The 13,843-nt window shown below is 38.1% G+C and overlaps 1 protein-coding gene across 5 annotated transcripts in view; it reads left to right on the forward strand.

Moving 5' to 3' along the window:
* MSH4 (mutS homolog 4) overlaps positions 1 to 11,776 on the forward strand; it is a 30,739-nt gene extending 18,963 nt beyond the window's left edge. For 4 of the 5 annotated variants that reach the window (XM_081008962.1, XM_081008964.1, XM_081008963.1 and 1 more), the window contains 11 exons: positions 1,322 to 1,386; positions 2,166 to 2,335; positions 2,513 to 2,649; positions 4,758 to 4,861; positions 5,716 to 5,840; positions 7,065 to 7,265; positions 7,927 to 8,045; positions 9,100 to 9,228; positions 9,357 to 9,531; positions 10,603 to 10,691; positions 11,521 to 11,776. In XM_081008962.1, coding sequence (XP_080865088.1) covers positions 1,322 to 1,386; positions 2,166 to 2,335; positions 2,513 to 2,649; positions 4,758 to 4,861; positions 5,716 to 5,840; positions 7,065 to 7,265; positions 7,927 to 8,045; positions 9,100 to 9,228; positions 9,357 to 9,531; positions 10,603 to 10,691; positions 11,521 to 11,712 — 1,506 coding nt within the window. In that variant the 3' untranslated portion in view covers positions 11,713 to 11,776. The remainder of the gene's footprint in view (positions 1 to 1,321; positions 1,387 to 2,165; positions 2,336 to 2,512; positions 2,650 to 4,757; positions 4,862 to 5,715; positions 5,841 to 7,064; positions 7,266 to 7,926; positions 8,046 to 9,099; positions 9,229 to 9,356; positions 9,532 to 10,602; positions 10,692 to 11,520) is intronic. The other variant, XM_081008966.1, reaches the window with a different exon arrangement.
* Positions 11,777 to 13,843: the final 2,067 nt, after the last annotated feature.

Consider the following 13,843-nt stretch of genomic DNA (forward strand, 5'->3'; position numbering starts at 1 on the left):
CAAGGTATTTTGCAAAGGAAATCGCTCACAACTTTGATCCCACTTTTGAAAGGATACAAATGCAGAATGTATCCAGGGAGTAATTTTATCAGTACTTTATTACTTAGATGTCTTTCAGTTGTGAGCTGAGGATGTGGATAGGATTATTGGAGCAATTTGATCCATGCTCTGTATGTTTGACCATTATCTATCATGGTCAACTACATTTTGTCTGGAAGAAAAGGCTACCAGGGTTGTGGAAGCAATTAATGCGCCTTGAGGGCGGGGGTGGCCCTAGCACTCTCTCTCTCTGCTCCCATGTTTTTAATGGGTGAAATCCAATATGTCCATTTGTCAGTGAAATGGACACCATTGTAGAACAGATCCGCCTCCCCCCCCCCGCCATGCAGCCCCCTGCGCACACCCAAAATATGTTCTAGAAGATAGAAGGACCTCTCTTGGGAGTGTGTGGAAGAGAGAAAGGGGTAGTCTCATCATGCAAATGGAAGTCTACTTGTGAGACATTAGCTATCACCTAATGAGTCAGTTAGGGACGCGGGTGGTGCTGTGGGTTAAACCACAGAGCCTAGGACTTGCTAATCAGAAAGTCAGTGGTTCGAATCCCCGCGACGGGGTGAGCTCCCATTGCTCGGTCCCTGCTCCTGCAAACCTAGCAGTTCGAAAGCACGTCAAAGTGCAAGTAGATAAATAGGTACTGCTCCGGTGGGAAGGTAAATGGCATTTCTGTGTGCTGCTCTGGTTCGCCAGAAGCGGCTTAGTCATGCTGGCCACATGACCCAGAAGCTGTACGCCGGCTCCCTCGGCCAATAAAGTGAGATGAGCGCTGCAACCCCAGAGTCGGCCACGATTGGACCTAATGGTCAGGAGTCCTTTTACCTTTAATGAGTCAGTTAGCTAACACTCAATGATGTTTTGTTTGTTTTAGTTGTTACTTTTTAATTGTTAGCTGCCACATGAGTCAATTTTGATTAAGAGTCAGGTTGTATATATTTTAAATAAACTGATTAGAGTTCAAAAGCAATAAAATTCTATCTTGCGCAAGATTGTTCTTTATATTAATGGTATTTCCTGGAATGTGAGCCAAGTTCATACAATAATCAGCCAAGAGGTTAAAACATTAATGTTTAGATTTTTATTTTAAATTGACTCTTATACTTACAAGTTCAGCGTACAGAAAATATCTTGTTCTATGTAATCATCTAATATTGACAGATTTTATTAGCTGTTTTTTCCAGTTAAACCTAAATGAATGAAAGGGTATTGAATCCATTAACATTTCTGTACACTTGAATATATCAGTTTTTCATGTTGATTTTAACAGGATTCTTTAAAAAGCTATAAAACACCATTGTTAAAGGCTTACTATAGTTCTTTGGAAGACAACAGGTACTGTTTTATTTTAAAAAACATCTTTGACACTGATGTTATTATTTCTTGCACCCTGTTTTTGTAAAATGTGCATTTTATTTTCTCTAGTAGAGTAAGGAAGGTATTTGAGACTCTTTCGGATTGCTCTTCCTCCCATTGAAAGAAAGGGCCAGCTTGCAAGTTGACTCTATTGGAGGAGTGGCTGACTGGAAGAGCAGGAAACTTGTTGAAAGACAGAAAATAACCAACTTGATTAGTTAGAAACAAAGCATACCATGAAAAAGAATACTTGGGTGTAAAACTAGCGCTCACATTAAAGAAGAAGAAAAATATGCTATTGATTTCAATAAAATTGCCAGTAAACAAAGAATTCTGACAAAGAAAATTATTGTTCACATCTAAGCTATATTTAGGAAACCCATGCAAAGTATCTAACATGAGATCGTGCAGCATTATATATGAAGATGTTATTAGGGTTTTGAAAATATCAAAATTCAGCATGAAGAGTGGACTTCTACTCATGTAGTAGGCCTTTACCTTCCTCTCCACCAACCTGCCAGAGCAAATTTTGAGTGTGTGCAGGGGGCTGCAGGGGAAAGGAGAGGAAGGCAAAGTTTTGCTGTTTTGCTGTGAAAGTGAAAGTCCAATCCACTTAGGTACAGACAACTTTGGTTACAACCCAGTGAATATGAAGTATAGAGGTTGTGGATTTGAATATTTTAATTACATTACTTTTAGATAAATACAGCATTTGTAAAATATGGCAAAGACTTTGCCCCAATTTTATATATTTCTAGGTTTGGAGTCATACTTGAAAAGATTAAAACTGTCATTAATGATGATACAAGATACACAAAAGGATGCTTGAATATGAGAACACAGAAATGCTATGCAGTGAAGCCTAATATAAATGAATTTCTTGATATAGCACGAAGAACATACACTGAGATTGTGGATGATATTGCAGGTACTTCACTGTTTAGGTATTTAATTTTGGGTACTTTAAATATATATACTTTTTCTGCAATATCATAGCCTGTACTTGTTTGCATAAATAGTACTTCCGTCAATATTTTTGTGAAACTATGATGAACTTTACTGTGTTACATTATAAAATGTTTTTGTTTTGCATCTTGCTATTAAGGAATGATAGCACAGCTTGCAGAAAAATACAACCTTCCTTTGAAAACAAGCTTCAGTTCCGCACGAGGATTTTTTATTCAGATGAGTGCTGACTGTGCAGCAATACACAATGGTCAACTTCCTTCAGAATTTACCAAGGTACACATTTTGGAGCTGTTGGGTCATTATAGTTAGTGAATTTTCATTGAGATTTGATGGGTGTAGAATGCACCCTTATTTACACATTAACATGCCAAGCTTGCTGCCTCAATTCATACTGGATAAATGGCAGTAATTTTCCCTTTGTCCAGCCAAGATCCAGCTTCAGATGCACTACTACTTACCACTGTGCTTCAGGCCGTCTCTTCTCTGATGTTCAGGCTATCAATTCTGATGTACAGATCACTGATTCTGTAACTCTTCTCTATCCCCCTTTAGGGGCTAGCCCAGTGCTTACCATGCTGCTGTCCTAAGAATTACTCCTCACCACTATCCAGCCAGTCACAGTACTAGTCTCCATGCTGAAGTTACTGTCAAGATCATTCATGGGGGTTGTTGCTATTTTTAGCACTAGAAATACAAGGTTGTCACACTCCCTGTTCTCATTTTCACTCTCAGCAAGGTGGTAAGATTAAAGTGTCTTAATATTTAAGCTTTAAACTGGGACTCGTAAAGGTAAAGGTACCCCAGTCGCAAACGACTCTGAAGTTGCAGTGCTCATCTCGCTTTACAGGCTGAGGGAGCCGGCGTTTGTCTGCTTCCGCACACAGTTTTTCCGGGTCATGTGGCCAGCATGACTAAGCCACTTCTGGCAAAGCCAGAGCAGCGCACGGAAACACTGCCTTCCCGCCGGAGCGGTACCTATTTATCTACTTGCACTGCGTGCTTTCAAACTGCTAGGAGCTGGGACTGAACAACGGGAGCTCACCCTGTCGCAGGGCCTCGAACCACCAACCTTCCGATGCTATTTTGGGGCATCACACTTATTAAAAGAAGCAAGTGAACCACTGGTGGGATAGCTGGTTCGAGAGGCACCTATGCTCTATCCTAACCCCTTCCCTCCAGCCATCAATATTAAGAAGACAAGGCTGCACTCTTTGTGGTATTGAGAACCCAGTGAAATCAGTGTGAAAATGTAATTAATACGATTAAGTGAAGTCATGCTGATTTCAGCTAATGCAGTCTGGATCTAGCCTGTTATAAATAATATTCTTTCTATAATATCTGTAAATATTCATTAACTACCCTAACTTGCAACGTTACAGAAATGAAAATAAGGATTTTCTTGTATATATTCTAGGGGTTTGTATTGAGGTAATTCTAGGAAGAGTCTTACATTTCTGAATTGAATTGTTCCATTAAAAACAAGGCATCTTGAGTGGCTCAAGGACTCCCCAAATATCCAAGTGACTCTGTGGTCTCATGTCCAAAAAATGCTCAGCCGTTTCTCCCTTCCCCCAAGAAACAAAATCAAACAAGCTTGGGAAAATAGGTCTAGATATTAATCACAAGTATTTTCTCAGGGCACTCCTAAGTGCAGTGATTTGCAGGAGGGATTGGAATTGGTTTTTCACATCAAGTCAATCGAAATCCTGGAGATTTATAGTATTTATTCTATTTCCCCACCATCTCCAAGTCAATGGAGAGATCTCTATTGTATCCCTAAAAATCTGTGGGTACAGAAGCCCATCCCTGCCAGTGGCCCTTCCTTGCTGGAATGATGCCACTTGCTGCCCCCCCCCCCATCTTTTTTCCATCCTGCATCCCTACACAAGTCAATAAAGAAATATATCTTTGGACAAGAAGCTATATTTACAGAAATCTGTGGTGGCACAGAATTCCAACCCAAACAACATTTGGTGAAGATTCTTCTCTGTATGCTGCATTCATTTTCTCTTCAGTAGTCTGTCATGTAAATACTTATGACCAAAGAGGGTGTTTATAATCTGAACACAAATTTCTTCATTTTAAAGCCTAGAAATGTTTAATCTTACAGTGGGTTAGCTTTTGCTACCACAATTTAAACGCATACAAAAGCACTTGCTATTTTAATAAACATTTATGGGGTGGTGTACATTATCCAGTGATAAAATAATTGCACACTAATTATTTTCAATTTACATTTCTGCTTTATTACTATTGCTTTTCTCTTTTTAAAAAAATAATGAAGGCATTTTTCTCTCATGTTTTTCAAATTGCTCTTGCTTTGTTTTCTGGGAGTAGTTATTTATGCTTATCTAGCATCTCTTTTTGAAATTTCCCTACAGATTACTAAAATGAAAAATGTGTATAGCTTTACTTCACAAGACTTAATGAAAATGAATGAAAGATGCCAAGAGTCTTTGAGAGAAATTTATCACATGACATACTTGTAAGAATACTTCAAACATTTTTATTTGATATTGTGCCCAATTAACATTTGGATATGAGCTTTTAAATCTCTTTTTGTGGGTAGTGATTTTAAACTAGGAATTTTCACTGAAACTTGGAATTTTCATCCAGTTTCAGGTCTTAGATTCAAGCTTGCAACTTTCTTAAAACAAGTTGTGCAATTCCTTACTGTCTTCCATGTTTTCCTCCTTTGACACTCCGGTCATACAAAGGGCTAACCATCTCCCTGGACAGTTTATTGCGTCTAATAAAATAATATTTTACTGTTGATCTTAATGTCTTCAGTGATTTCCTTGATTTTTTATTTTATTTTTTTGCATCCCTTCTTGTCTGCTTCCACTTACTTCACCAGACTTGGTGTTCCTTTTTGTTCTCCTTATTTGGGCAAGACTTACACTTATTGAAAGAAGCCTTCTAGCTTCTAATAGCTTTCTTTATTTGGGTCATTAAACACACTGGCATCCTCTTGGCCTTGGTGAAACTTGTCCTGATCTGCAATATACATTCTAGATGACCTTCTGTTATTGTGGTTTTGATTAACCCCCAGGCATTATGGAGAAATTTGAAGCTCCTGAATTTCCCTTTCATTTTTTTAAAAATGAACCCTGTATTTTTGAGATGTTCACTCTTTTGAAGAAAACTGTGACTGCTGAACTTGCTTGGCAGTTGTCCACTTCCATATAAGTAGACAATTATACATTTAGTTGTATTTGATTTATTCTTAGTTGTATTGGAATACAGTTGCTATTTTAGACTAAAAGCTCAACATTTTTATTAAATATTTTGTCTATTGCTTTGAGGAATAAAATAAACTGTGCTATTATGTGCTTTCAGGATAGTGTGTAAATTACTGAGTGAAATTTATGAACACATTCATTGCCTGTACAAACTCTCTGATGCAGTGTCTATGCTGGATATGTTGCAGTCATTTGCCCACGCCTGTACGCTTTCTGACTATGGTGAGTAGCTTTGTTATTTAGAAAAGCTTTTACTAAAACTTGCGGTTTACCTCCCCTGTCCCCAAACTGCGAATTACAGTGGTGCCTCGCAAGACGAAATTAATTCGTTCTGTGAGTTTTTTCGTCTTGCGAATTTTTCATCTTGCGAAGCACGGTTTCCCATAGGAATGCATTGAAAATCCAAAAGGAAACAAACTTGCAAGACGTTTTCATCTTGCGAAGCAAGCCCATAGGGAAATTTGTCTTGCGAAGCAACTCAAAAAACGAAAAACTCCTTCATCTTGCGAGTTTTTCGTCTTGCAAGGCATTCGTCTTGCGAGGTACCACTGTAGTCAAATAATAGTGCTGACATAATGTAATTGGCAGATTCAAAGATTGCCCGCATCAACATGCAAATACTTCCCACTACTATAGCATCATGGCATCACCAAACCATATGTAATATAGTTTGTTTAGACAGATTCTTTGACTCAGAAGTTAAGATCTGGGTGTAATATTCTTTTTTATTCTGTCGAGCATCTTTGAAAATATGATTGGCTATCAAACTGAAGCTTCACTTAGTTTTTGTTGCTTTTTCATAAGACTTTAATAAGTTGCTTCACATGTCCTTCAATTGTTTCGTATGCGTCTTTTAAATAGAAGCAAATAGTGAGTACTCGTATACAGGACAAGCAAAATATAGCAAAAATCAAATATTATTTAAGGAAACACTCCCCTGAACTTTGTTGCATTAAAGTTCAAGTTTTCAAAAAGTTACTTCTTTATATTATTCCTATCAGTGGAACTATTCTTAGGCTCAGACCCAGCACAGTAGTCAGCTAGGTTAGGTGCTGCACCACCACTCACAACTCTGTCAGGCACTGGGCAGTTTCAGTGCTAGGTGGGTGGTGCCACCACTTTTGAATGGGAGCTAAGGTTGGCTCCTATCCACAGTGGCCACCAACCATGTTTGTTTACCCATTGGTGACACTTTGCTGACAGCTGCCTCCTTCGACTGCAGTCTTACCCAATTACCTACTTCTGAGTAAATGTATGTAGAATTATATTGTTAAGACATGAGGATTACAGTTTTACTCAATTTATTTGCCTATTTCGTTCAGAATTTATTGATTACTAGATTTCTCATAAACTAACATGTAACAAGAACAAGACTTAACCAAAGTAGTATTGCAATATACTTGTTATTAACAGCAAAACATTTAAATATTATCTATTTTTTCTTAGTACGTCCTGAGTTTACTGACACATTAGCAATAAAGGAAGGATGGCACCCTGTTCTTGAAAAAATATCTTTTGAGAAACCTGTTGCCAACAATACTTACATCACAGAGGGAAGTAATTTTATCATAATTACAGGACCAAATATGAGTGGAAAGTCAACTTACCTAAAACAGATAGCCCTTTCTCAGATTATGGCACAAATTGGTAAGCAGTTATTTGAACTTTCATTGTTTCTCTTATCCAGTGATTTTAGTAAACCAATGTGTTACACTTTCCTTTCCCTTTAAGTTCAGCAACTTTTAACAGCCTTGATTCCTTCAGAGTCCCAAGTCTGTCTTAGTTTTAGAGGAGACCTGGTGAGGTTACTATCCTTACAGGAGGTCTCAGCAATTTCTCATAATCAGGAACTTAAGTTTCAAATAACATTGTTTAGTTATCTTGTTTAATCAGTTCTGATACAATCTCGCCATCCCCACCCCTCTACAAATCTGTTCCATCACTCACAGTCTCTGTCTGACTTCTCTTCCTTTCCCCAGCCCAGAATACTTATTTCTTCTCTTTTGTTTATCTTTCATTCCCCAGGCTGTGCAGTTTCCCATTATATGACTGCACCCCTTCTCCCTGTTTGCCTGAGTATCTATTGATAAGGGTGAGGCCCATACTGCCATCACCACACAAGACAATTTCTGACCAGAGAAGGCTGAAGACAGGAGTCACCTGTCAACAGAGCCTTACAAAGTTGTTATTTAGAAGAGAGAACCTTATCATTTCCTACTATTTTAAGAATTTCACATGGCTAACATTAAACTGCAACATTACTGCCAACTTCTCCTCACATTAATTTGTCCTTCTCTTTAATTTGCAGGATCTTTTGTCCCAGCAGAATATTCTTCATTTAGGATTGCTGAGCAAATATTTACTAGAATAGGTATGGATGATGATATAGAAACAAATTCATCAACATTCATGAAGGAGATGAAAGAGGTATTCAGATGAGCTTAGTGTTTCTTTTATCAGTGGCCTTGATTAATATTTAATTGGCCCACAGGTTTGTACATTTTGCTTACATATAAATATTCAAGGACCTCTGCTTCTGTTTTTCTCCTTACAGGGCAAAGATTAGACTAATAGGCTGCACATACCCAATGTTTTCATTTTCTTCTTCCTCAGCACACCAGTCCCTTTCCCATGCAAACACCTCCACCAACATACACATGCCACTTTGTAAGCTACCATTTAAATTCCCCAGACTGTGCATTCTTGTTGCAAAATAATAATGGCTAGGATCCATCAGAATTCTGGAGGGGAATCAAAGGGACTTCTACTCATACAAGGGGATATTCCATTTTCCAGTTCCCCACTCCAGCTATGAGCAATTGAACCACATCCCCTGCCATTTTTGAGGGGACTGGAAGAGGAGACAGGGAACGTCCATTCAGAAAGTGGATCTCTTTCTGTAGTGGTTCAGCTTCTATGCTGAATATTGTGCCAAACCATATATTGCCTTTTACATTGACTTGTGTTACTTTATCTCTCACACTGAAATAACAATTAGATGAAAATATTGCTGCTGCTTCCTTCCTTCCTGTCTCCCATAAGCCCCCAAACCTATCTGTGGCTCTGTCAAAGAGCTGGAGGCTCCCGCCTCTGGTTTGGGGGCCCTTTGGAAGGCAACAAAGGTGGTAGCAGTGGGGGCTCAGATATCGGTCCTGCTCAGCCCACACTTATGCACAAGTAATCAATCAGAGGCATTCAGTTGTTATTAGCACCTCTTTTTGCTGACTGACAGCATCCCTAATGGAGCTGCTACCAGTTTGAAAAGGGATGTGTAGCCTCTGTGTGCATTGAATGTGCATTCAGAACTCTTAGACTGAGCTGTTTGTGTTGATGGATGTTCTGTTTTTATGTGGCAGCTGGTAAAACATTCCTAAAGTAAATTTCCTGACTCTTGTTTTGGGCAGGAAATGAGAATTCTTATTAACAGATTTTATCCTCACATGCTACTGCTAGTAATGAAATTTGATGTCTTTCTCTCTAGATAGCATATATCATACAAAATGCTAATGACAGATCACTTATCATAATTGATGAGCTTGGCAGAGGTACCAGTGCTGAAGAAGGCATCGGCATATGTTACGCAGTCTGTGAATATCTTCTTAATTTGAAGGTATTATTAATATTTTAATCAATAAGTGCATGAAATTTCCCTAACTATTATAAAAGATAGTAATAGTCATTAAGATTTCTCTTTTCCAATAATTTATAGTCTATTTAATTTCTTGTTTCATACTTTAGGCATTTACACTCTTTGCCACTCATTTTTTGGAATTATGTCAAATTGATGCCTTATATCCCAATGTGGAAAACAATTACTTTGAAGTGCAACACGTGAGAAGTAGTTATGGAAGTAGGGAGAAAATTGCTTATACTTATGTTCTTTCTAAAGGACACACGGAGGAAAAAAACTATGGTAATATGCTATATGGATTGTTATAATTTACAGAAATAAACATATAGAACATTAATATGAAGAGATAAAACAAGAGTACCTAGATACCTGTTCCATTAAACACATGAAAGATGTTGTCTGCATGTGCAGAGGGATTCATTCAGCCACTACTTTCTGTATTTAGAACTATATGGTTTGTGCATCTATTTCACTCAGACGCTTACTAAGATTTTTATTACCTACTTGTTATTACTGCTGCTGTCATTAGCCTCTCCACTCTGCAAAATGTTCCACTTCTTTTCAGTCTCTTGTATTACTCCACTGTATTTTCAGTACTATTCGATATAATATCGTGAAGAAAGAAATGGCGGTATTGGTGTTCCTCTTCTCATTCTCATTATTTAATCATTATTTAGTCTGTTATGGGGGAATATTATGTAAATTGAAGAAACCTTGTTGAGCCTTTTGGGTATCAATATGACAGTTGATTCAACATGACAGTTGAACATGCTATTCTGATTCAACTTTCTGCTAAGCAAATTACCCAGTCAAATACTAATAAGAAGCATTTTCAGGATTGACATTAAAAGGTTTTTTATTTTTTAAAAAAATCTAGATGCTAGTGCAGATGTAATGCTGCTGACCTCTTGGCTGTGGTTAAGTCATGTGAGCATGTGCTCCCTCATCTCATGTTTGGAGTGAATTCTACCCTACCTTTCCATGACTTAGCATTATATTTGTACAACTCCTAACTGTAGTTAAACACTAACTATGATAACTGATAAAAACCCTCTTTATTAGGATCTGCAAAGCTGCTTCAAATCTTGTTAAAGAAGAAAATTCTTGTTAGCATTTATGCAGATGTAACACTAATCCATGGTTTAAGCTCACGTGGGAAAGGAGATGGGATTTTGGAGGGGAGGATAGGTGGAGGTTACGTGTCATCTTGTGGCCTGCTCTGCTCCTAATCTTTTAGCTTTGGTTAAAAGACCAGGAGCATTACATCATCATTGGTCCTCATAGACTTTTTGATTAAATGTAACATTCTCTACCTCTGACAATTAAAAACAGCTTCATATGTTTTATATTTAGGACTTAAAGCTGCAGAGGTTTCTTCTCTTCCACCATCAATAATACAGGATGCCAAGGAGATCATAACTCTGATTTCTAGACAAATGTTGGTATGTAGTATTATCTCAAAACATTCTCTGGTGTTAGCTCTTTTTGTTAGGTGCTGATTTTAAACAATTTTGCTTGGAAGTAAATTCTGTAGTTTATTTATTTTGCATTGTATATACAGGCAACATAGTGGCAGTTAATGCAGCATACCATAGGAAAAAACAATGATTTTAAAAAAATTAAAACAAAAACCACCACGTATAACTCAAATTATCAGCTCAAATTGGCTCATCTGTCTGCATGTTTCACATTTTAACTTTCTTAATTGGAGGCCAATTGTTTTTTGTTCATGTTTTTAATAAATGAAAGTTCCAAGTCTAGGCCCCCTTGCTGGTGCAATTGGTCCAACTTCACCGCTGATAGTGCAGCCTCGACATTGGCTGCCAATACATTTGCAAGCCCAATTCAAAGTGTTGGTTTTAATTTACAGCAATATGCAGCTTGGGATCAAAAGACCTATCAGAATGCCTCTCCTGACTTGAACAATTTGGTTGTAGTCCCCCATCTGTGCGAAGTTTCCCCCAGCAAGGATTGCTGGGCACCAACACTTTTGGCATCTATCTTATTCCCTATATGATGAGTTGGTTGTCATGGCTTATTCAACGGTGACATTCTGAGTTATGCTTTTGTTTTTGGCGGTTGATGTGCTTTTGAAATGTTAATGTTAATTAAATGTATAATGTTAATTGTTTATAGCTGAAACTTTTGGAAGTTTAAAATCTGTTGTTAGTCCCAATAGATTGTTGGCATTAGGCAACTAAGTAACTAATCAATAGTAAATATAATGCTAAAAGTCTGGTTTTAATTTGTTCATGTCCTTTTAAATAACAGAAGCAACAAAGAAGTACTCCTGAGACATTAAAGAAGAAGGCTATATATCACTTAGCAAATATGTTAGTTCAAACTGCCCGCAACTCTCGACTGGATCCAGACAGTTTGCGAATATACCTAAAAGGTCTGAAGAAAAAGTATGAGACTGATTGCCTTGCTGCTGAACAAGTACCTACTGAAGACCAGCAATAATTTATACTATAGTCTGAAGCACTAATATAGGTAGAGCCTGAAAATATATATATTTTTTTAAAAAGGCATGATAGTTCTGGAGCATTCTGTCTTTCTGGTTTGCATGCACCAATTTTGCAGCAGCAAAACCAGATACATGAACAGAAACAGTATAATTCTAGAACTTTTAAATTATTATTCTTCATTTCAAAACATTAATTTCCACAGAAATATATTTAAAATAAGTTGTTTATAAAAGCTTTTAAAATATGATTAAATTGTTTTTTATTCTATATTATTTCATTTGTCATATCTATGATATCCCTTCATATAAGTTTTATTGTTGGAATCTCTAGATGTGTTGGTTTGATAAGCTGACTTCTGGGTTGTTTCTGCTTCTTTATGGTGTTTTCTTGTGCAGTGGACAACACTATTATAGTAATTGCAAGTATTTATTGTAATATTGATGGCTGCACTGACATTCTACATCATGTTACTAGTAAAAAAAAGGATTGAGCACTTTCTTTAATGATCTAGTATTTGACCATACTAAGAGCTCCATCATTCTGCATAGAACAGCTCTTATGCATATATAATCCCATTTCAGCAGAAAAGAGTGATCTGTTCTGTTTTCTCCTGCACTTCATTGTACCTAATGTTGCCTAACAGTATAGAGTTCCTTTTAAAAACCATCCACTTTAAAGGAATTTGAGGGTATATATTGAACAGTGGGTTTTTTCCTAGAAAAAAAAGTGCCTGTACTCACCAGGAAGCAGGGAGAGGGCCCAGCACATGAGGGAGGGGTGTGGCCTGAGGCCAAGGCTGGGTGGTGAGGAAGGGTTAGCTGCTTAATGATCCCTCGCCTGCCCACCCACCTACCGGGGCACTGCCTCCCAGGTGAAGAGGCTTCCCCTGCCCAGCTTTGGCAGCAAGGCTTCAGTATTGTGTCAGAGCATTGCACCTCCTTCCCTAAGCAGGGCAAACGCTTCCCAGGCTTGGAGAAAGCGACATGGTGTGTTGACAGGGTCTGAGAGCCCTCCCACCTCTCCCCCCCCCAAAAAAAGTACTTCATACTGTTGCGTACTGCCAGAAAAAAAAGCACTGATGTTGAGACTGATGTCTCTTGAATGGAGAATACTTATAGATATGGTGTGCATTTACATGAAGGCATGGAAAATGAGCTCAGATTGACAGTATAAACTGGATATTTCATACAGTAGTTTGTCAATATGCGTAGTTCCCAAGTGAATTTGGAAGATGTAAATTTATCTGAGGAACTACATTCATTGCCACTCAATATACATGGTCACTAAGTGAAGACTATGCATAATGTTTGAGTGATATATAATATTCTGTTTGTTCATGTCCGTTTTTACACATTCTTCATATCTTCTGCTTATTTCTAATTTCTGGTGTTTGTACAGTACATTCAACATAAATTTCCCAAAACATACATATTGCATTAAATGTTTATTTGTTTTGTTTTGTTTTGAAAACTTCTATCATATTAGATGGCCCTGAGAGGCTCTCAAAGCAATTTGCAAAAGATTCCCACAATATAAATCACATTCAACTCTGGCATCAAGAACAGAAATAACATGGTACCGCTGTGGTGTCAGAATTTTTCAACTTTCATTTCCTGCCCTTCCCTAGTATTGCCTGTCAGCCTCTGTCTACCAGGCAACAGTCTGACTTATGTTCTCTGAAGCCAGAGCATGAGGCTAAGCAGCTAGATCTCACTCAATTTGAGGGGGTAAATCTTCCCTGGGTGGTGGTTGCTAGGCAACAGCTTTCGCTAATGTCCTCTTAGCCAAGGGAGTCCTGTAATATTTTCTGTTCTTTCTTTGTATACCTCCAGAGAGAACTAAAATTCCTGGTTTGTCAAATCTCTCATTGTCCTGGCATAACCCATCAAACCCATTTTGGGCAGGGGTTGTTCTACCAGGCAAATAAGTGCTGCCTGTAAGTGGGCACGTGGTCTTCTTTGGGTGGGGATATGTCTTCCGGTGGGGGTACTATACCAGGAGGGGGATGTGGGTGGTAGTGTGGTCTAAACCACTGGGCCTCTTGAGCTTGCTGATTGGAAGGTCAGCGGTTTGAATCCGCGTAATGGGGTGAGCTCCCATTGCTCTGTCCGAGCTTCTGCCAACCC

The sequence above is a fragment of the Podarcis pityusensis genome, assembly GCF_964106645.2.
Source record: "Podarcis pityusensis genome assembly, chromosome: 6".
Taxonomy (NCBI): domain Eukaryota; kingdom Metazoa; phylum Chordata; class Lepidosauria; order Squamata; family Lacertidae; genus Podarcis; species Podarcis pityusensis.